At 41.3% G+C, this 21,879-nt stretch overlaps 1 protein-coding gene across 6 annotated transcripts in view; it reads left to right on the top strand.

The window, feature by feature from the left end:
- Prdm2 (PR/SET domain 2) overlaps positions 1-21,879 on the top strand; it is a 118,988-nt gene that overhangs the window by 65,474 nt on the left and 31,635 nt on the right. For 2 of the 6 annotated variants that reach the window (XM_058571145.1, XM_046468577.2), the window contains 2 exons: positions 7,956-8,066; positions 12,602-17,003. The exons of 1 other annotated variant lie outside the window; for it this stretch is intronic. In XM_058571145.1, coding sequence (XP_058427128.1) covers positions 7,956-8,066; positions 12,602-17,003 — 4,513 coding nt within the window. Of the gene's footprint in view, positions 1-7,955; positions 8,067-8,806; positions 8,939-12,601; positions 17,004-17,228; positions 17,325-20,286; positions 21,859-21,879 lie in introns of those variants that run through there. 3 more of the 6 variants (XM_046468578.2, XM_046468579.2, XM_058571146.1) reach the window with 3 other exon arrangements.

Raw genomic sequence — 21,879 nt, 5'->3', positions numbered from 1 at the left:
AATATATCTCTTCTTGGTTCAGTTGGAGTTTACATCTGTGAATGATACACTGCAGCCTGGTGTTAGTAATGACTGTTGTTCCTTTGGACATTTTTATAAACAAATGTAAAGTATGAATTTTATTATTTTATCTCAAATTTTTATGTCTAAAAACTTTTATTATTGAAAATATTTTTGAACTAAATTTTGTAGTTGATTCACCAGAATACTATTTTAAAATTTATATGTGCTTTGAGAAGAGAAAAGAAGGACTTTCCATTGAGAACCAATTCTAGAGGGTGTCTCCTCTGTTTTGGGATTGCCAGGCACTTGTAATGCACACCTCTGCAGCAACTCCCACTCCTATTGATTTGGCAAAGGGGGACTGAGACTTGAATCCAGTCCTTAATTTTCCTTTCCTCTTCACTTTTCATATGTTAAGAACTGCCACCCCAGTAGCAAAATAAAGGCTACTGAAAAAACCATGAGAAGAAACCTAGAAATTAATCTATAAAATAAAACAGGTTAGCAGCTTGCTTAAGTTTCCAAGATAGTTAATTAAACAGACTCTAAAATAATTTTGTTAGTGCCCTGAGATTTGAAGTTCCAAAAAGTGTAAGGAAACAGTGGTTTTTAAAATTTGAATTTGCCAATATTTATTTGAGGAGTTTTTCCTAGGATTTGGGTAGGATTTGGAAGGATCCAGTGAAAGCCACTATAAAAACCTTTTTAAGAAAGATCTGAAGTATGATATGATGTTGCTTTCTCCCATCAGCCTGGCTTTGGAGGAGAGAGGGGGTCTGTAGCCCTCACAGGGATGGCTCAGCGACACCCCCCTAGCAGGAGCAAGCATTTCAGGAATTTATACTGCAATCTGCAGAATTACAGAATCCAAAACTTTTCCATTGTTTCTGTTGGAAGCGAAGCCTAGAATTCCATTTTAATACCATGTGCAACTTATAACCAGAGAGGTTTTGTTTTTGCCTCCAAGATTACAGACATCTCTTGGTGAATTTAACTGTAAAGTTTATGCCAAAGCAGCTTATTAGAATTTTTTGACTATCAGGGAAATTTCAAAATTATTTCCAGTGAAAAGAAAAACTACAGAAAATGTATAACACACTACTTTCATAAAAAAGCAACTGTCACAGTATCAAGTGCAAAGGACCCAGAGGGCCTGGCCCCAGGTGGCTCATTTTCCCACTGATGTCACCTTGGTTGCTTGTAGTGATCACTTCTGACCTTGTTGCCACATGTGATGCTGTTGACCTTTATGGAAGCCCTGGTTGCCGTTATTCCTGATCTCCAGGGTTCCTGATTCTCCTTGCACTGACTTTGGGTGACTTCCAGGGCACCCACCATAAAGCATTCATTTTGGATATTGAAAGGGATTAACTCTTTAAACTTAGAAGGAGAAAAGGAGGAAAACACATATGACTCTTTCATCACACAAACTGCAGAATGTCAAACCATACCCAATATAACACAGAGCTGTGGTCGTCTTAACTCCTGCCTTTCCTTTAGGGTCTCACACATAACATCATTTGGCTGTTCTTTATTGTGACAAATTTTGCCCTTATCCATTCATTCCCCTTCCTGACACAGTGTATAGACGGTGTAGCTTTTTCCTTGTTTTGATCTTAGAAACAAGTCTTTTAACTTTATGCCTTTTCATGTTGCTTTTGGAACTTAAGCTTGTCTCTAAAGTAGATGGCAGTGCATGACTGACTGATGGAAGCCCACCACTGGTCTGCACTTTAGGTCCTCAGAAATGTGAAAAGATGTGTGGTGAACTTATCTACATTAAAGAATTTCTCACACTTGCCTGAATTGCAGGTGACATTGTTATGTCCTTTTTTAAAATATATATATTTTTTAGTTGTAGATGGACACAATACCTTTATTTTATTTGTTTTTATTTTTATGTGGTGCTGGGAACTGAACCCAGTGCCTCACTCGTACTAGGCAAGTGCTCTACCACTGAGCCACAATCCTGGCCCCTTGTTATGTCCTTTTTAATAGTGAAATTAGAACCCAGAAAGCATTTCTAACAGAACTTTTGGGAGAGCTGGAGTGGTAGGTTGGATGGGAATTGAAGTCCCATTTTTGCTACTGACTTGGTGTGAGTTTGAAGCCATTCATGTAATGCAGTGAAGCTCAGAGAGGGGTGTGTGTGTGTGTGTGTGTGTGTGTGTGTGTGTGTGTGTGTGTGTTTCAGGAAGCTGACTGGGATCTCTGAGGGTCCTCTTGCTCCACAGTCTCCTAGTTCTTCTTCTCTCCCATCTTTTAATTAGCCAGTTTATCTCATTATCCCATGTCTGCGTGTTCCCCAAAGCTTCTGTCAACTTATTACCTCTCTGGTTATAAGTTGCACATGGTATTAAAACTTTAGCTTTGCATGTGTGTTGAAGCCTTTCTTTAACCTAATGTGAGATCATGGATGGCTCCAGCCTTCCCTTGCTGATCAGGGGCCCTCTCGTTTAGGCCAGGAGGAAGAGGAAGATTGTGCAGAAGTGGGAGGTTCTGGTGGGCAGTGTTAAAAGCCTGGGGAGAGGAATTGCAGGAGCAGAAGATCTACAGCACTGTCACATGTGAGGGAAAAACTGGGCAGTGGGGAGGGGAGTGAAGAAACACTGGATTTGTAATTATGAGGTCAGAGGTAACCATGGAAGTGGTGTTCTTTTCCTTGGAAAGGACCAAAACTCAGTTGCAAAGAAGAAAGGCGGAGGTGCAATAGGGGGTGAAGAAACTGGAGGCAGCAGGCACAGCCCACCCTTGGGAGTAGTGGGTCCATGTTGATCCTGTTCAGGGCAGCCCGTGGTCCTGGGTGACCTTTAATGCACAGTTGTGGAACCCTCACAGGCAGTCTCTGCTGATTTGAAATCAGCTGTGTATCTGAGTATGACAGCGAGCTCCCCAGAAGATCAGGTGGACCTGGCTTCCTGGCTTCTCGGCTTCTCTGCTCTGATACCTAATTCTGATTTTGTACTTCAGGATTGGAGTGTTTCCCAGTGCGGAGGCAGCACATATAGAGTTCTAAATTTAATTTACTTAAATCACCAAATGCATGAGACTTTACTGTTGTGATGAATTTTTAATGTAACTTGAGCAATACTCTAAAATTTTGCATTCCCTTTGCTGCCTGAACATTTTTAAGTGAAACATTCTCTAGAATATCCTGGTGTTTGTCTAGTTTATTTAAATAGTAGAACATAAACCAAACCTAGGTGAAATTATTTACAAGCTGCTTTAGGCAATTTTGATTTTGCAACTTGCACCCCAGGCACCAGGAGTAATGTCATCCATTGTCTAAGAAAGTAGTCATTATGGCCTCCCATATGTCTCCGTGGTAGCTGTTTCACTAGAAAATCCTGTTTCTTTATGTTACTTGAGGTGAATTGTGTTTGTTTCGATCTTGTTTCTATGCAGTTGACTTATTTATTTTTTGATTTCGGATAAAGCTGAAATGTAAAAATGCTGCTTTCTAATTTGATTGTTGTTCCTTTACTGTTAAATATAGTGGAAATCTTTATGCAACTTTTAATTTCTGTTACCAGTTGAAATAATGGATGCGTAAATGTTTCATAAAGAATAATAAGGTGTGCTCATTAAACCATTATTGCTGTTAAGAAATAACAGTAGGAAAAAGAGCACTTTTAGTGTTATTATCTTGGGTTTTAATTTTCACTCCAGAATTAATGCCATTGTGTGACCTTGTTTGGGACTTGGGGTCTTCTAGTGGAATTGGTCTTTAAGTGGTGCTGGTATCAGGTGTCATCACAGGCGTTGGTACAGGCTTGAGAATGAATACAGTGCACCATGGTCTTGGCCTCAGCAACTAGACATAAGTACACAATTAGAGATTTTTTAAAATGTGAGACCCTTGATGCAATAGATATCTACTGTTTTCCTTCTGGAGTTTCACGTACTGTTCTTCATCTCTATGTGTTTATTTCCTTTCCTTCTGTACATAAAGTTTTGTTCTGTCCTTCATGCTATTCTTTGTGGTCATTTCCATTTCACTTTCTTTGTATTTCATTCCTGTATCTTTCTTGTCTAGACCAAGTGGAGCAGCCAACTGGCAGTAGCGCCATGTAGGACCCTGCAGGAACCCAATGGTGAGTGCACTTGTGTACTTGCCAGGCGCCCTGCATTGCCTCTTGACTTACAGGCAGAGGCTGACGAGCCTCCTTGCCCCTTTGTAAAAGTTCTGCTAGGTTGGTTTGTGTTTTCTTTTTTTGGTACTGGGGATTGAACTTGGGGGCACTTTACCACTGAGCCATATCCCCAGCCTCCTTTTGTATTTTATTTAGAGACAAGATCTCCCTGAGTTGCTTAGCACCTCGCTAAATTACTGAGGCTGGCTTTGAACTCAGGATCCTCTTGCTTCAGCTTCTTAAGCCTCTGGGATTACAGGCATGGGCCACCAGGCCTGACTGCGTTTTCTTTTAATACATCTTATATGGATGACATATAGAATGAAAATCAAATATCAGGAAGGAATTTTAAGTGATTTGAGGAAGTGTCATAGGCTCCTCCATCAGTGTTTGCCATGTTTGACATCGTGACTCCAGGCATGTGTAAATGTGAGCAGGACCCTTGGTTCTGACTTGTGTCCTGCCATAGAATTGCTTTGTGCCACTGTGTCCCCAGCCTTCAGTTGTTTCCTCAAAAGAGCAGATAGGATTGTTGATTTTGATGGTCATCTCATCTCTGCTCCGAGGCCATAATGCCAAGTGTCTTGATTAGCTGATTGTTCTGATTAAGACTGAAAAAATAGTATGTGTTGGATATCTCAGTTCCATGAATGAATGATAAAAGAGCCATGCTAGACACCTGTCTCTCATACTGAGTCTATCATGTTCACCATGTTACTCTGGTGGTAAATCTAATTGTTCTATTCCTTCATTTTTAGAATTGGTTTACAGTGTTTCTCAAGTACTTACCGTTATTTTTAATAAATATATAGACCACAGAGTCCCTATACTTTTAGTTACCCTACAACACAGAATATTGGTCTAGCTCAGTGACTCTTTCTGGGAAGATTTCCTTCCAAGGGGTATTGACCATGTCTTGAGATTGGAGTTATCACAACTAGAAGTGAGGACACTGCTGGCATTTGGCATATTCTGCAAAATATCTTCCAATGCATCTATAGCCCCCAAAGTCAGAGAATTATCTAACCCTAAATGTCATTCACATGTCAGTTGAAGATGCCTGGGTACCCTGCAGCCTTCTTGGCAGGATGCCCTTGTGGATCCTCTGCACAGCATACGGAAGATATACCTACCCCATGTAGTTTCTCTCCAAGATGGGTTATGTTTCCACAGTCATGCCTTTTAAAGTCCTCATCTTGGTGGGAGGGGGTGGAGAGAAAAGGAACTTCCCACTGATGTTTGGGGAGTCCAAAAAGGGACATCTGACATTCAGTACCAGCTAGGCGTTATGTTAATTAGGCAGGGAATAAAACTCCAAATAGCACTTTATCTTTTAGGTGTTATGCCATTACATTTTGAGTACATCTTAATAGTAATATTAAAATTGTGCTTTGTTTTATAATAATGGGAAATCTAGAAATTTCACTTAATAGTCTGTATATGTTTTCTTATTAATTAGGTTTGTGTGGCACTTGAGATTGTAAAAAATTTCTGAATTGCCTCTGGAGGGGTTATTTTAGCGACAGATTTTCATCTGTTTTTCTGTTAAATTTTATGCAGTGTAAGGTTTATGTGAAGAGGCCATGTTTAGACTACCTCTCTAATTAATTTTAAAACCTCATACAAAGTAAGTGGTCAGTAAAATAAGGTCACATTGCCTGGCCTGCTTGGGGTACCTGATTTGGTACTGATGTCTTTTGATTCAGAGAAAATCGTCTCTGAATCTTAACTTTGTAATGGAGTGTCTGAGGGCACTATGGGGCAGTGATGAAGCAGCTGTGGGTGTCCTCGGACATGAGCAGTAGCACTAGAGACTAGAGCAGTCAGCTCATACTCATAGGCAGGGAACCATTTATATTTGCATGTGTGTGGGTGACATGCACTTTGTTGGGTGTCAGTAATCTGATATAGACTGAGCATCACACACAGGAAGGGTCATACTGGGGTAAGAAAATGAGAAAGAGAATCCAAATTCCCTTAAACAAACTGGAGCCCTCAGATTAAGGCTAAGTGCTGTTAGGTTGACAAAAGGAGAAAACCTCTTAAGAGCTTTCCCACATGGAAAAGTGCCTCTCTGATTGTGCCCCTTGGTTTATAATTCTTCACCTGGTAACATGAATTGGCCATCTGTGCAAACTCACAACTTCTGTTTGTACCAGAGTGTGGTTCCAAAGGTATATGTTTGTGTCCTATTTCCATCTTAACTGACATGGGACTTGAATGGATGAACAGGTTATCATAAATGTATATAAGTGAACACTTACATAGTGTAGGTGCAAAAAAAATATATATCTTTTTTTGCGGGATGAAGAATGAGTTCCTTAAAATGATATTTTAGAATTTACTTATTAAGCGCCTGGGGTTGTGGCTCTGTGCTCTCACTTGCCTAGCATATGTGAGACACTGGGTTCAATCCTCAGCACCACACACAAAAAAATAAAATAAAGGTATTGTGTTCATCTACAATTAAAAAATATTTTAAAAATTAAAAAAAATTTACTTATTAAGGCTAACAAGCTAAATGACTTATTAAGTACTCCCCCCCCCTTTTGCTACATCTCTTAAATTTTTATAAAAATCTGGTGATGCTTTTAAGGTTTAGTACTTATTGTGTTAAATTTGTTCTCTACTTTTAATCTCAATGATTTTTTCAGTGATGCTGTTTTGTGTCTCTGACCCTACTTTTATCTGTTGTCTACATTTTAGCTAATTATGCTCCTCTGTAGTGATTCTCTGTAATGGAGAATATCATTTTCCATGTGTTCCAGAAGCTGTGAGTGTTTTATCATTTGTCATTTTACTAATGAGGTGATAATAGTGGCAGGGTAGCTGTAGGGGTTGTTTGGGGTCAATCTGGGGAGATCAATGCAAAAAGGGAAGGAAGTATCCAGGGAAGAAGAGTGGGAGCCTGTCTGAATTGAAGACTGAGAAACACCAGTTACCATGAAAAAGAAATTTGGAAACTAAAAAATTGGAACAATTACAGTTAGCAGTTTTGATCTAATCCTGAAAAAATGGAGCTTGTAAACCAATAGTCACTTGGTACTCCTTTCTGTCCAGTCGTATATGTCCACTGAGCACATTTAGGATTTGAGTTCATTGTTCTAGCTTCTCAAAGAGATGTTGCATTTTAATCTTACCTGCTAAACTGTGGGATCACTTGGAATGCAATTAGTATTTCTTGAATTTCCTTCCCTGCGTCTAGTGAAATATTGAACTGCGCTGGACTTAGAGTTGAATTCCTCAGGGCCCTCTAAGGGCTGTGCCGGCTAACAGTGAATTATTCATGATTGTTCCTCATTTGATTTTTGAGCCAATAATGGCATAAGCATGTGTATCTCTTCTAATTCAGTGGAATCTCTGCTTGATTTTGCTTTGACAGTTATGAATCGTATCTTAACCAGAAGGGCTCTAAGTTATACTATATTGTTTTTCTCTAATAGGCTTCTTACAGATAACTGCCAGTTCTTATTATTTGTGTGGCATTAAAACTCAATGTTATTACTAATCTTTGTTTGACATCAATAATGTTCAATTTTTGAGGATATATCATCTTTTAATTTGATAGCTGTCGTTATAGCTATGAGAGAAATAATGGTAACCAAGACCTAAAAATAAATAAACAAATAAAGGACCTATGGGTTTTGTTTTTTTCCCCCCCTCTGTTATGACTTTAAAAAGTATTTATATTCATCATTTCTTTCTTTAGGAATGAAAAGTGTTTATTGCCAAGAAATACAGTTGCTATGATCGGGTTAATAATGGTTTTCTCTAAAACTCCAGAATGATAATGAATAGTGAATAAATATTGTGTTGCAGGGAAGAAAAAATCCCAAGAAAATAGAAACAAGGGAAACAAAAGCCAGGACATAGCACCGAAGACAAGTGAACCAGATTCCACCTCTGCAAATATGAGAGATTCTGTGGAAGGTAAGCTGTGACATTGGACTTGTCTGATTTGGGTATGTATTGCCAGTTAACTCTGTGACTCCATGTTTTGCCCTGCTGAGACTCATCCAACAGCTATGAAGGTATTTAGCAAAAAAGCTACCTAAATTTAATATGTCAAACAGAACTTTCCACTGGGGTTCAATCCATAGTACAAAATCAGTAGACAAACAAATAAAATGAAACATACTATGTGATTGCATTGATAATGAATATAAAGTTAAAAGTCATCAAAATAAATCTATGGAGATAGGAGCCAGACTGGCAGGATACAAGAAGGCTTCTGGGATTGTAACAATGTTCCACTATTGATCTTTGCAGTGCTTATATGGGGCCTCATTATGTTGCAAAAATTTTATTTTGATATGCACTTGATGGTTTATCCACATTAATTTATGGATGTTTTATACTTCTAATTGATTTAACAATTTCATTGATCAGTAATTTAAATGATTGATATTCTTGATCTTTCATAATGTTAGAGGATAAGTCGCCCTGGGCTCATGCAGTTGAACCACTGTATTGGGACTATTGATGTAGAATGAAGGGGGGGGGCGCTAAATTTGCAATGGGCAAATATACACAGATACTGGAGCTTGCTTAAGAGTTGTTCATTGAGACAACAGAAATTTCAAAATACAAATTTCAGAATACAGGCTTGTGACTCAAGAAACATTTGTAGAGAAAACAACTCAATAAAATATTTTGATTGCCTTTTATAGCCATTTATCAGCACTGTTTGTGATGATGGTATTCATAAAGAATTGCAATCTTCTGTGCCCTTATATGAAGCAAGAATAGATGAGTTCATTGGGACTTAAGTGCAGTGACCCCAAGGTGGCCTGGGAAATCAGGTGAGAGGGGGTCAGTTTGATTTTAAGACAAAAAGAATTGATGGGGGATCAGAGATCTTCCCATTTCTATACCAGAATCTTTCTTTGTGCATACTTCAGAAATAAATATCTACTCTTTGGGAGGGGGCGGGGAGAGGGGATAGATGAAACAAGTTCATTTCTCAGAGCCTTGTAAAACTAAGTTCTCTCTCCCAATAGCAGATTTGCTGAAACATTTATTTGAACAACACAAAAATTTCTAAAGGACTTCAATTACCTGTGTGGCATGTTAAAATTTTTAAAACATGTTTAAAATGTGGCAAACATTTTTTTAAAAATTCAGGAGTCCCCTCCTGCAGTAATTCAAGACAATTATTTTTTCCTCATTATCATTTCCCTTGAAATGATTTCCTAAGTTCATTATTCCTAGGAAATAACAAAAGGGCTAAGACCAGATGATTGAACTAGTATTCATATTGAACTAGTATTCATATTTGCATTTGAAGAGCTTGCAGCACTTGGCCCTTTCTTTCTTTCTTTTTTTTTTTGGACTTTTTATTTGTTCTTTTTAGTTATACGTGACAATAGAATGTGTTTTGACATACATACATGGAGAATAAGTTATCATTTTTGTGGTTGAATATGATGTGGAGTTATACCGGTCATGTATTCATAAATGAACGTAAAATGTTATGTTCTATTCATTCTACTATCTTTCCAATTCCCCCCCGCCATTCCCTCTATCCAATCCAGTGAGCCTTCACTCCTTCCCCCACCCCCTATTGTGAGTTAGGATCCTTATATCAGAACATTCAGCCTTTGATTTGGGGGGACTGGCTTATTTCACTTATCATGATAGTTTCTTGCTCCATCCTTTACCTGCAAATGCCATAATTTTACTCGTCTTTAAGGCTCAGTAATATTCTATTGTGTATATATACCACATTTTCTTTATTTATTCATGTGTTGAAGGGAACCTAGGTTTGTTCCATAGCTTAGTTATTGTGAATTGAGCTGCTATAAACATTGATGTGGCCATGTCGTTCTAATATGCTGACTTTAAGTCTTTTGTGTATATGCCGAGGAGTGGGATAACTGAGTCACATGGGAGTTCCATTCCAACGTTTCTGAGGAATCTCCATGCAGATGGCCTTTTCAACCCTTCTTTCTCCCCATTCTCCAGGATAGTCTCCTGTCTATCAACAGCCTCTTGTATCTAGACAGTTGGGCCACTCTTCTGCTTCTCCTTAACCCACTGCAGCTGAATCTCCCAAGTGGTACTTACTTGCCTTAAAATAACACTGTTGGCTACTCCGTATCCCCCATAAGTCCACACTTGCTTACAGTGTCCTACATGCTTTTGATTCCTCCCTGCTGGAGTGCCCTCTTTTGTTTTGAGTCTTAGGCCCTTCAGTTTGGGCCTGCTTAGTGCTTCCTCTAAGAAGCCTTCCCTGATTAGCCCAGCTGAAATAGCCGCTCCTCCATGTGCTTCCAAAGTGCACATACTTCTATAAGTACAGCCATTAATTTATTATATAGTTGCCTCTGCTCCTGGTGTGTAGCTCCTTTTAAAGTGAAATTTTTACTTTGCTGTAAAAATGAATTATCCACTTTAATATATGTTAAAGATAAGGTTAAGTCTTTTGATGGTGTTGTTTACCTAGAGCTGCATCCATTGCGTGCTCAGTGAACGAACTGTCAGGAAAAGTGAGTTCACTTGGCTTGCAGAAGTCATCATAGCTGTGCCTCCTCTATAGGTGTAGCTGGTGATACTCCAGGGCAGGTTGTATTGTGGACTGTCCTCACCAGCATTCACCCTGCAAGAAGGGAGTGATAGCTCCCTTCTTGAAGGATCCTCTGTTGTCCCTTTGTTACCTTTCAACCACTAAACTGTTTCTTTTTCTTTACAGAGAATCCTGAAAGAGGTGCTTACAGTTTCTTCATCTCTCCTTCCTCTTCCATTTTCTTTTCCTTTTTTTTTTTAAATTTTTAATTGTAGATGTACACAATATATTTTATTTATTTATTTTCACGTGGTACTGAGGATCAAACTCAGTGCCTTACATACTTACTAAGCAAGCGCTCTACCACTGAGCTACAGCCCCAGCCCTCCTCCTCCATTTTTTTATGAATTCCATTAAGCATTTGTTCTGCTACACCTGTTCCAATCAGCAGCCCTCCAGCTTGGCACATGCAATGTCCTGTTCCTAGTCCTTATCTTGCTCAGCCCATCAGCTGATCATTATCTCCTTGACCTAAGGGTCATACTCTGGATTCTCCGGATGTCACCTGGGACACAATTCTCTTCTTGCTTCTATTTGCATCTACTTCCTAGGTGACTTTGTCCAGTCTGTTACTCTTAATTTTACCCTGAGGACTTGGACATTCCTAGACTCAGCCTCTTTGTTGAACTTAAGATTTATGGAAAACTATCTTGTTAATGTCTTCACTGGGACATCTACCTTGGAACCTTAAACTTAAGCACACCCAGAGTAAGCACTTGCCCCCTGTGCCCTAGTGCGTGTACATCTGCAGAGCAGACCTGCTTCCCCTCAGTTTTCTGCAGTTCAGTGAACAGGACTGTTAGTTTCGTGCCACTCTCCTTGGCTCCTGTCTCACGGTAGCCAGCCAACAAGCACATTTGGTCAGCTTTGTTTCCACGGTACCTATCCAGAGCCTGAACACTTCCTCCCACCTTCCCTCACCTTGCTGCCTCTGTGTCAGGATGGCCTTCCTGACTTCCTTTAGCATGATCTTGACTTTGAGGTTACAAGTTACTTTTTCTCCCATCTGGAGGGTGTTTTCCCCTAAATATTTTCATGGCTTACTTTCTTTAGGTCTCTGTCCATCTATACCTTACGAGCAAGTAACTGTCTCCCCTCCCATCTACCCCAGGTTGAGCTTTGTTTCCTTCAGTGATGTACTCTGGATTTAATAATTTAATCAGGTTTACAAGAGGTGACCTGCAGTCTTTCGTGGACTCGAAAAACTTCTGACATGATTCTGGAAGGTGTTCTACTTTCTAAATACATAGTTTTGTTAGAGGTGAGAGCGGATCATCCATTTGACACACTATCAAGAATCTAATCGAGTAATGTGTTTATCAGTTTTCTTGTTTCAGTTTGTAATCATAAGAAATTGGAATTTATAATTCCTAAAAATTAATCTGGGCAATCCCAACATAATTGTAAGCACTGTAGTTTCTGTAAACAGACATATACATGTAACTAAATGCAGAAAAGTAAACACAGTGTGGACATTCTTATTTGCTAGGTGTCCAGACAATGTCACCTGGCATAAAGCACAGACTTTGTGAATATATGTTGAACGAATGAAATGGACTTTTATCTTTTAAAAATATTTTTAGTTATAGATGGTCACAATACCTTTATTTTGTTTATTTAGGTTTTTTTTTTTTTTTTTTTTAAATATGGTACTGAGGATCGAACCCAATGCCTCAGGCATGCTAGGCAAGTGCTCTACCACTGAGCCACAACCCCAGCCCTGGACTCATATCTTGATCTGTCTTTACAAATGAAATACATAAACTGGAAGTTAATTTATTCTTAATCATACTTCTTTCCCTTACACATTAGGTGATAAGAGAAATGAATCATAGCAGTGGATTGTAGAGTGGCTAGTTTTGCCTTCACCTCTGTGCTTCTGCTTCTGTGCACTTTCCAGGTCCCAAAGAAGAAGAAGAGAGGCATCCAGCTGCAGCCCCTGAGCAGCCAGCCCTTCTCCAGGAGGGGGTCATCCAGGATGCACCACCAGAACTGCCGATCTCCTCTGCTGCCCAAGAACCACAGCCAGAGCCAGATGGAAAACAAGAAGCCACAGATTGTGAGGTGAATGATCTGGATGAAGAAGAGGAGGATGAGGAGGAAGAAGATGACGACGATGATTTGGAGGAAGATGGGGAGGAAGAAGGCGACATGCCGAACGAAAGCTCTGTGAAAGAGCCTGAGATCCGGTGTGACGAGAAGCCAGAGGATTTATTAGAAGAACCAAAAAGCATTTCAGAAGAAACTCCTGAAGACTCTCCAGAAGGGACACCTGTGGTCCAAATCCCCAAAACTAAAGAGGAGGCCAACGGTGAGGCGTTTGAAGCGTTTATGTTTCCATGTCAGCACTGTGAAAGGAAGTTCACCACCAAGCAGGGCCTTGAACGTCACATGCACATCCATATGTCTACAGTCAACCATGCTTTCAAGTGCAAGTACTGTGGGAAAGCCTTTGGCACACAGATCAACAGGAGGCGCCACGAGCGTCGCCATGAAGCAGGGTTAAAGCGAAAACCCAGCCTGACACTGCAGGCATCAGAGGACCTGCCTGATGGCAAAGTTTGTGGAGAAAATGTCACTCCTAAAGATGAATTGAATCCTTCCCATCTTGGTCAAGACTGTCTAATTCTGAACTCAGAAAAAGCTTCCCAAGAAACGGTAAATTCTTCGGTTGTAGAAGAGAATGGGGAAGTTAAAGAACTTCATCCCTGCAAATATTGTAAAAAGGTTTTCGGAACTCATACCAATATGAGACGGCATCAGCGCAGAGTTCATGAACGCCACCTGATTCCCAAAGGTGTGCGCCGAAAAGGGGGCCTCCTTGAGGAGCCACAGCCGCCAGCCGAGCAGGCCCCACCTGCCCAGAATGTCTATGTACCAAGCACAGAGCCAGAGGAGGAGGGGGAAGCAGATGATGTGTACATCATGGACATTTCTAGTAACATCTCTGAAAACTTAAATTACTACATTGACGGTAAAATTCAAACTAACAATAGCACTAGCAACTGTGATGTGATTGAGATGGAATCTAATTCGGCGGACTTGTATGGCATAAACTGTCTGCTCACTCCAGTTACAGTGGAAATTACTCAAAGTATAAAGACCACACAGGTCACTGTAACAGATGAACTTCCTAAAGAGCCGTCCAGCAGCACAAACTCTGAGTCCAAGAAACGGAGGACTGCTAGTCCGCCTGTGCTCCCCAAAATTAAAGCTGAAACAGACTCTGACCCCACGGCACCCTCCTGTTCCTTAACTCTGCCTCTTAGTGTGTCAACGACCGAGGCGGTGTCTTTCCATAAAGAGAAGAGTGTTTATTTGTCGTCAAAGCTCAAACAGCTTCTTCAAACCCAAGACAAGCTAACTCCTCCTGCAGAAATCCCTAAGTTAGGTCCCGTATGTGTGTCCGCTCCTGCATCCATGTTACCCGTGACCTCTAGTAGGTTTAAGAGAAGGACCAGCTCTCCACCCAGTTCTCCACAGCATAGCCCTGCCCTTCGGGACTTTGGGAAACCAAGTGATGGAAAAGCAGCCTGGACAGATGCAGTCCTGACTTCGAAGAAACCCAAATTAGAAAGTCGTAGTGACTCACCAGCGTGGAGTTTGTCTGGGAGAGATGAGAGAGAAACTGGGAGCCCTCCTTGCTTCGATGAATATAAAATATCGAAAGAGTGGGCATCTGGTCCTACTTTCAGCAATGTTTGCAACCAGCAGCCACTGGATTTATCCAGCGGTGTCAAACAGAAGGCTGAGGGTACAGGCAAGGCCTCTGTCCAGTGGGAATCTGTACTGGACCTCAGTGTGCACAGAAAGCCTGGTAGCGACTCTGAAGGCAAGGAGTTGAAAGAGAACCATTCAGTGCAGCCTTCCTGTGGTGCTGTGAAGAAGAAGAAGCCAACCACCTGCATGCTCCAGAAGGTTCTTCTCAATGAGTATAATGGCATTGATTTACCCGCAGAATATACTCCTGATGTGACCAGGAGCCCAAGCCCTTGTAAATCTCTAGATGCCCAGCCAGATCCTGACCTTGTTCCTGACTCTGGTTTCTCTGCCCCTGCCATCGAATCATCTGCTGAAGTTTGTCCTTCGTCACCTCCCCTACAAACATCTTCCTCATCTTCTGGTCAGCTGCCTCCTCTCCTGATCCCCACAGATCCCTCTTCCCCTCCACCCTGCCCTCCTGTGTTAACTGTTGCCACTCCGCCCCCTCCCCTCCTTCCAACCGTCCCTCTTCCCGCCCCTTCTTCTAGTGCATCTCCTCACCCATGTCCCTCTCCACTCTCGAATGCCACTGCCCAGTCTCCTCTTCCAATTCTGTCCCCAACAGTGTCCCCCTCACCCTCTCCCATTCCTCCTGTGGAGCAGCTCATGTCTGCTGCTTCACCTGGTCCTCCAACACTTTCTTCTTCCTCCTCCTCTTCATCGTCCTCCTCGTCCTCCTCCTCTTCCTCCTCTTCATTCTCCTCTTCATCTTCCTCCTCGTCCCCTTCGCCACCCCCTCTCTCAGCAGTGTCATCTGTTATTTCCTCCGGAGATAATCTGGAGGCTTCTCTCCCCACAATAACTTTCAAACAGGAGGAACTAGAGAACGAAGATCTGAAAGCCAGAGAAGAGCCCCAGTCTGCAGTTGAACAGGATGCTATTCAGGAAACATTCAGCAAAAACTTTATTTGCAATGTCTGTGAATCACCATTTCTTTCCATTAAAGATCTAACCAAACATTTATCTATTCATGCTGAAGAATGGCCCTTCAAATGTGAATTTTGTGTGCAGCTTTTTAAGGATAAAACAGATTTGTCAGAGCATCGCTTTTTGCTTCATGGAGTTGGGAATATCTTTGTGTGTTCCGTTTGTAAAAAAGAGTTTGCTTTCTTGTGCAATTTGCAGCAACACCAGCGAGATCTTCACCCAGACGAGGTGTGCACACACCATGAGTTTGAAAGTGGGACACTGAGGCCCCAGAACTTCACGGATCCCAGCAAGGCCCACATGGAGCATATGCAGGGCTTGCCAGAAGGCCCTTTGGAAACTTCCAAAGAGGAGGAAGAGTTAAATGATTCCTCCGAAGAGCTTTATACCACCATAAAAATAATGGCTTCTGGAATAAAGACAAAAGATCCAGATGTTCGATTGGGTCTCAATCAGCATTACCCAAGCTTTAAACCACCTCCATTCCAGTACCATCACCGCAACCCCATGGGTATTGGTGTGACGGCCACAAATTTCACTACCCACAATATTCCACAGACTTTTACCACTGCCATTCGCTGCACAAAATGTGGAAAAGGTGTTGACAACATGCCTGAGTTACACAAACATATCCTGGCATGTGCTTCTGCAAGCGACAAGAAGAGGTATACTCCGAAGAAAAATCCAGTACCATTGAAACAAACTGTGCAGCCCAAAAATGGAGTGGTAGTCTTAGACAACTCTGGAAAAAATGCCTTCCGGAGAATGGGACAGCCCAAAAGACTGAGCTTCACTGTTGAGCTCAGCAAAATGTCACCGAATAAGCTCAAATTAAATGCATTGAAGAAGAAAAACCAACTTGTACAGAAAGCGATCCTTCAAAAAAACAAATCTGCAAAACAGAAGGCTGACTTGAGGAGCTCCTCAGAGTCGTCCTCCCACATCTGCCCCTACTGCAGCCGAGAGTTCACTTACATTGGGAGCCTGAACAAGCATGCGGCATTCAGTTGCCCCAAGAAACCCCTCTCTCCTTCCAAAAAAAAAGTTTCTCATTCATCCAAGAAAGGTGGACACTCATCACCTGCAAGTAGTGACAGACACGCCAGCAGTAGTCACCGCAGACGGACAGCGGATGCTGAGATTAAGCTGCAGAGCACGCAGGCACCCCTGGGCAAGACCCGGGCCCGCAGCTCAGGTCCCGCCCAGTCTTCGCTGCCCTCCTCATCCTTCCGGTCCAGGCAGAATGTCAAATTCACAGCTTCAGTCAAGTCCAAAAAACCAAGCTCCTCCTCTTTAAGGAACTCCAGCCCTATAAGAATGGCCAAAATCACTCACGTGGAGGGGAAAAAACCCAAAGCTGTGGCCAAGAATCATTCTGCTCAGCTCTCGAGTAAAACCTCCCGGAGCCTGCACGTGAGAGTACAAAAAAGCAAAGCTGTTTTACAAAGCAAGTCTACTTTGGCAAGTAAGAAAAGAACAGACCGGTTCAATGTAAAATCTAGAGAACGGAGTGGGGGGCCGATCACCCGAAGCCTTCAATTGGCAGCTGCCGCCGACCTGAGTGAAGGCAGAAGAGAGGACGGCAGTGCCAGGTCGGAGCTGAAGGACTTCAGGTAAGCTCAGCCGGGAAGGTGAGGACTGCAGGAGAAGAGTAGACTGACCCAGGGGGGTTTTGTTTTCTTTTCCTGTAAAATTTTGAGCTGAGCATTCAGAAGAAGTAGCTGTTGAATAAGTTGTAGGCATAAAAGGCCACTGCTTGGGCCACTGTTCTGGCCACCATAGAGATGAATAATTAGATTTTCTTTCAGACTCACAAAGTGGTGCCATTTCTTTAATAGGGCCAGGTATGAATTGAATTTGAAACCACGGAGAAGCTCTCAAAAAGTTCCCTATGTGAAAAGATGAAGTTCTGTCAAACTTCCTTCATGTCTTGGGTAATATCTCAGCATCACTTTATTATTCCCTGATCATAGATCATTTGTAGGTTAAGGTGGATCATGAGTTCATTGGCAAACCACCTTGCAACCTTGCTCAGAAGTTCTGTGACGTAAGCATTAGGGACTTGGACAGCTTTTATTATTCATGCTTTCTTTTACTACCAGTGTTTGAATTTTAAGAGCTTAACATGGTGGACAAAACAACAAAGCACCATGCTTCTTTAAAATGCCTTGTGCTCCCTCCTCCCCATCCCCCGTTTTCAGCCCTAAGGTAGTAAACAAGCCAGGTTCCAAAGGGGAAGAACAACTAGTGTGGGTGCTTGGAGCTTCAGGGAGGCAGGACCTTGAGGTTCTTTCAGGCATGCGTGGTGCCCTGGTAAGTCAGCTTCATTGGTCAGTACCCTTTGCCCCAGTAGTCTTTCATCTTGGATTTGTAGTGGTGTATGTGCTTACTCCACGTCCTCCATACCTCCATATGGTAATCCCTATTCTCAGTTGACAGATGGAGTGAGAGGGCTGTGGTTAATTTTGTTACATCGACTTCTTAGATTTTCTGAGTCACTTAAGGTGAGCTGATGTGCATTCTCAGAATTCCCGCTGTTTCACAAACAATACCTACAGGTCAGCTTCATGTGAGGTCGTTATCATCAGCTGGCATCTCTGCAAATACTTTGTAGCCTTGTCTTTTTAGAGTATGGAGCAGCCTGACCCAACTCTGAGCTTTCATGGCTGCAATTTTTAGTGTCTGGAGATTCTTTGGTGTTTAAACAAATAAAGGGTAATTGTGGAGTGATTGCTGTTCTGGAGAGATCATGAGGAAACAAAGGGGCTGTTGTCACTGCTTAGTTGATCAGATAGGATTCTTGGTGCCTGTGTGCCTAAATTGTGGCTAACTAAAGATGTAGGGAGGTCAGTAGCCCTGAATGATTTGAATGATTTACTGTAGGATTAAGGGATCAAATTTTTCAAAAGCTACTTTATAAAAGTATTAAATATTCAGTTGCTGTAGATGTGATTAACATGTGGTCTCTGGCGATGGTATCGTGGAGGTTGACCCTGGTGAGGATAAGCCCTGTCAGCCCTCAGAGCTGCATCCCTCTGGCAGTGTAACTGCATACCTGCATGTGCTCAGTGTGTTCTGACAATTCCATACCAACAGGGCATAGTCAGAATGAGTCCTTTTTAAGTTGCTGAATATGCCACCATTCGTCACAGATTTGAAATACTTTCCAGGTGGTTAGAAGATAATGTATCCTTTTTGTCTCTGATATTAGCTAAAAGAATCACTTTGTACTGGGTCTCATTTATACAGTTCAGGAATAAGATTGAGATGAAAAAAAAAATAAATATTTTAAAGAAAAGTCCTCTGAGTAACAGCATTTGTGAAGTTCATCAATTTGCTGCTAGCCTCTTAACTAAAAGGTGATTGATCTCTCTTCTCTCCTCCAGTTAATCTTAATCATTTTGCTTTGTTTGGTAGTTGACAGGGTTATGTTGCTGGAGTGAAATTTGGCCTAAAGGGAAGCACAGAGAGTCAGATGAGAAAACATTGGTGTTGCCTTAACTGGTAGACAGTAGCAGCAGGCATGCCTGGTAGTTGTTCTACCTCTTGTGAGTTGCTGGAACTGTGCGGTGGAACTGTGCAGGACAGGGGTGTTATCCAGGGTGCTTACCAAGTGACCATAAACTCGTGAATTGTCTTTGGGAATTAAAAAACAAATGTTCAGCAGAACATCATATATCGAATATCTGGATTCAAGAGTGGCTCTTTCTTCAAAGAGTTTATTTTGGTCTTCATGGTACTTCATAGGGACTGGAATTCCTAAATTTCAGACTTGGGGCATGTGTGTGCGATTGCCGTTAATGTCTCACCTAGGACTGTTCCAGGGGAGCGCTTGTCCCCAGTTTGTTTGTTTGTTTTACATTGAGAAGAAGTTGTTTTACTTACAGTCTTCCTGTTTTAGTGTATTGCTACTTCTACATTTTGTTCAGAGGTGATTCCATCTATTACATGTTGAGAAGTACTTGCTTTCACTCAGTTTTTGGTGGTTCTGCTTTTCTTACCCCGTTGTGTTCTTGGGGTCTTGTTAGATCTGGCAGTGCATCCTCTTCCTTACACAGCCCCAGCGCTTAAGAAGCTTTACACTGGAAAGCCAGTTGAGGGTTCCATAGTTTTTTAAGTGTCTGCCTGCCACCAGCCTCGAGAATGTAGCTGGGTTTTTCAGGTAACACTCAGGGATTGGCAGTTTGTTGGTCACTTCATGGAGCACAGCAGCCATCGTGCCTTTCAGGCGATAAAGAAACCATGGGTTCCAAATGCTTTCCTTAGGACAGAGCAGGAGAAGAGTGTGATGTCACCATCGCTCAGCTTCTAGTCCCTCTCTTCCTTAATGCCATGGCCCACCCTGAGTTAGTGGTTACTGCCTACCTTGGGCTTCTGGTGGGGGCGGGCACTGAATTCAGATGTGGTGCTGGGTTTAGTTCCACAGCTCTGGCAAGACCCCAAGAGAAGGAAAGGGATACATTTTTCTACTCACCTCTCACCCTTTTTGCCCAGGGAGTTTTTCCATTTTTTAACACTCCTAGAGAAGCAACACTTCTCTTTGATACCGAGTACCCTCTGCAGCCAGTCCAGGAAAATGTCAAGATCAGAGAAGCAAAATAAAATGCCTGGCCAGGTTTTTCCCATTTATAGTGACCTGAGTCAAAAACATAGCACCTATTTCTCCCATCTCTGTTTCTGCTGTCTCACTTAGAAATGGTCCTACTGGCAGTTTTCTTAGCATGTATGTATCTTTGGAGTGGGACACCTGAGTTCTTGAATACCTTCAGAGTCATTTATGTGTTGCTGTCTTTGATAACATTTGTCTTATGGTCGCCTCACCCTTTTCTTTAACATGGTCAATTCATACAAGATTATGTTATGTTGTCATTTATCTTCAGTTTTCTTATTTTCTAGGAACTTCCTGTAGAAAAGCCCCCCAAACAAAACAAACCTTAATTGACTAAAAGATATTGCATGCTCAACTTAGGATAAACACTACGGCAAAGGATACGAAATCTACCAAGCTTGCAAGACCAGTTGAAGCTGACTCAAAAATCGTAACACAGTTGATTGCCGGCTGGCTTCTTGTTGCCCTGGTTAGAGTCAGGCATCTGCTCCTTCAGTGGTGCCCAGTGTGTGTGCTGGGCTCCCAGGTGACTGAGATCCAAAGAGAAGGGCCCTGTAAGATGGGCTAGATGAACTGGCTCCTCGTCATGGGACTGTAAACTCAGATGTGAGTGTGGCCCTTGATTTTGGCACATAGCAGAGAAGGGAATGATTTGAACTTAACCTTGCAAAGCAAGTTCTCTATTTTATCAGTAGTTTATTGTAGATTTCAGGGATGACAGATTCGGATGCACTCATTTTAAAACTTTTCCTCACACACCAGCTCTTGATGCCTTTCTTCTAAATGAATTGTAGACAGAGAGAGGCATTTAGCTGATCTCTTACCCCCCAACCCCCTGCCCCCTTTTTAAATCACAAGCAGATTGCCAGCATAACCGAGAGGAAACCAGATTGGATATGGACTCTTTTTTTATGCCTCTTATAGTGTCATGTTTATATATCCTAATGGACATTATCCTCTCAAATGGTTATCTGGCACTAATTTATAACTATTATATTATGAGAGACTATGTAGCAATATATCAATGCACAGATGCATCCAGGCCTGTAGAGATATGTGTGTCTACATGTAAGTATAAATGAATTTACATACCAGGTTTTATACTGCAGTCTCTAATAGAGATTAAAATAACAAATTGGCCTCTGCCAAAGTATATGAGTATCATTTCTCCATTCATTTTTATGCCTCCTCCCAAATTAATGACTGAGTTCGTGGAAAATGGCTAGATTTTATTCATACTGTTTTTTGTTCTCAACTTTAAAAAGTAATCTACCTCTTAAAATTTGTAGTTTAATACTTGTTTAGTGAGTTTGTGCCACTTTAACCCTTTCACTATCATTCCCATTTTGTTACATTTCTGTTATGGGGACTTTATGTTGAAATGTTGTATAAAGCATTTGTAGCAGTTTAAAAATAAAATATTTAAAATTATTTAAATTGTTTTGGACGCTTCAATTGTATTATATGTGATTTACATTTTGCATTTTTGTTTGCATTGTTAATCTGGAGAGTGTTCCTGTATGAAGTTCGCTGTTAGTTATTTTATTGCTTCTTGTTGGAGAGTGCTATAAAAGACTATTCTAATGAAAACATTAAAATTTACAATTTGACATACAAAAGGGGTTGTTCTTTGATTTTAACCAATGTAGCCTTGAGAAAGAAACAGAGGGGAATTAATTATAAACAAGACTGCTGTTTGATACTTTCCCCTTCTAGCATGAAATATATCATTGGCTTGACAGATGTATAAAAAAGATTTTTTATGCTATTGCTGCATATACTTTAATAAATAGGGAAGAATTTGAATGATACATTTTATATCCTTGTAACCAATAAAAACTTTCTAAAAACTTGTGAAAGGACTGCATTTTGTACGTAAT

Source organism: Marmota monax, unplaced genomic scaffold (assembly GCF_021218885.2).
Source record: "Marmota monax isolate L192 unplaced genomic scaffold, Marmota_monax_Labrador192_F-V1.1 WCK01_AAM20220418_F8-fsc00008, whole genome shotgun sequence".
In the NCBI taxonomy this organism is placed as follows: Eukaryota; Metazoa; Chordata; class Mammalia; order Rodentia; family Sciuridae; genus Marmota; species Marmota monax.
The sequence above is the reverse complement of the archived record's forward strand: the minus strand, read 5'-3'. Positions and strand labels throughout refer to the sequence as shown.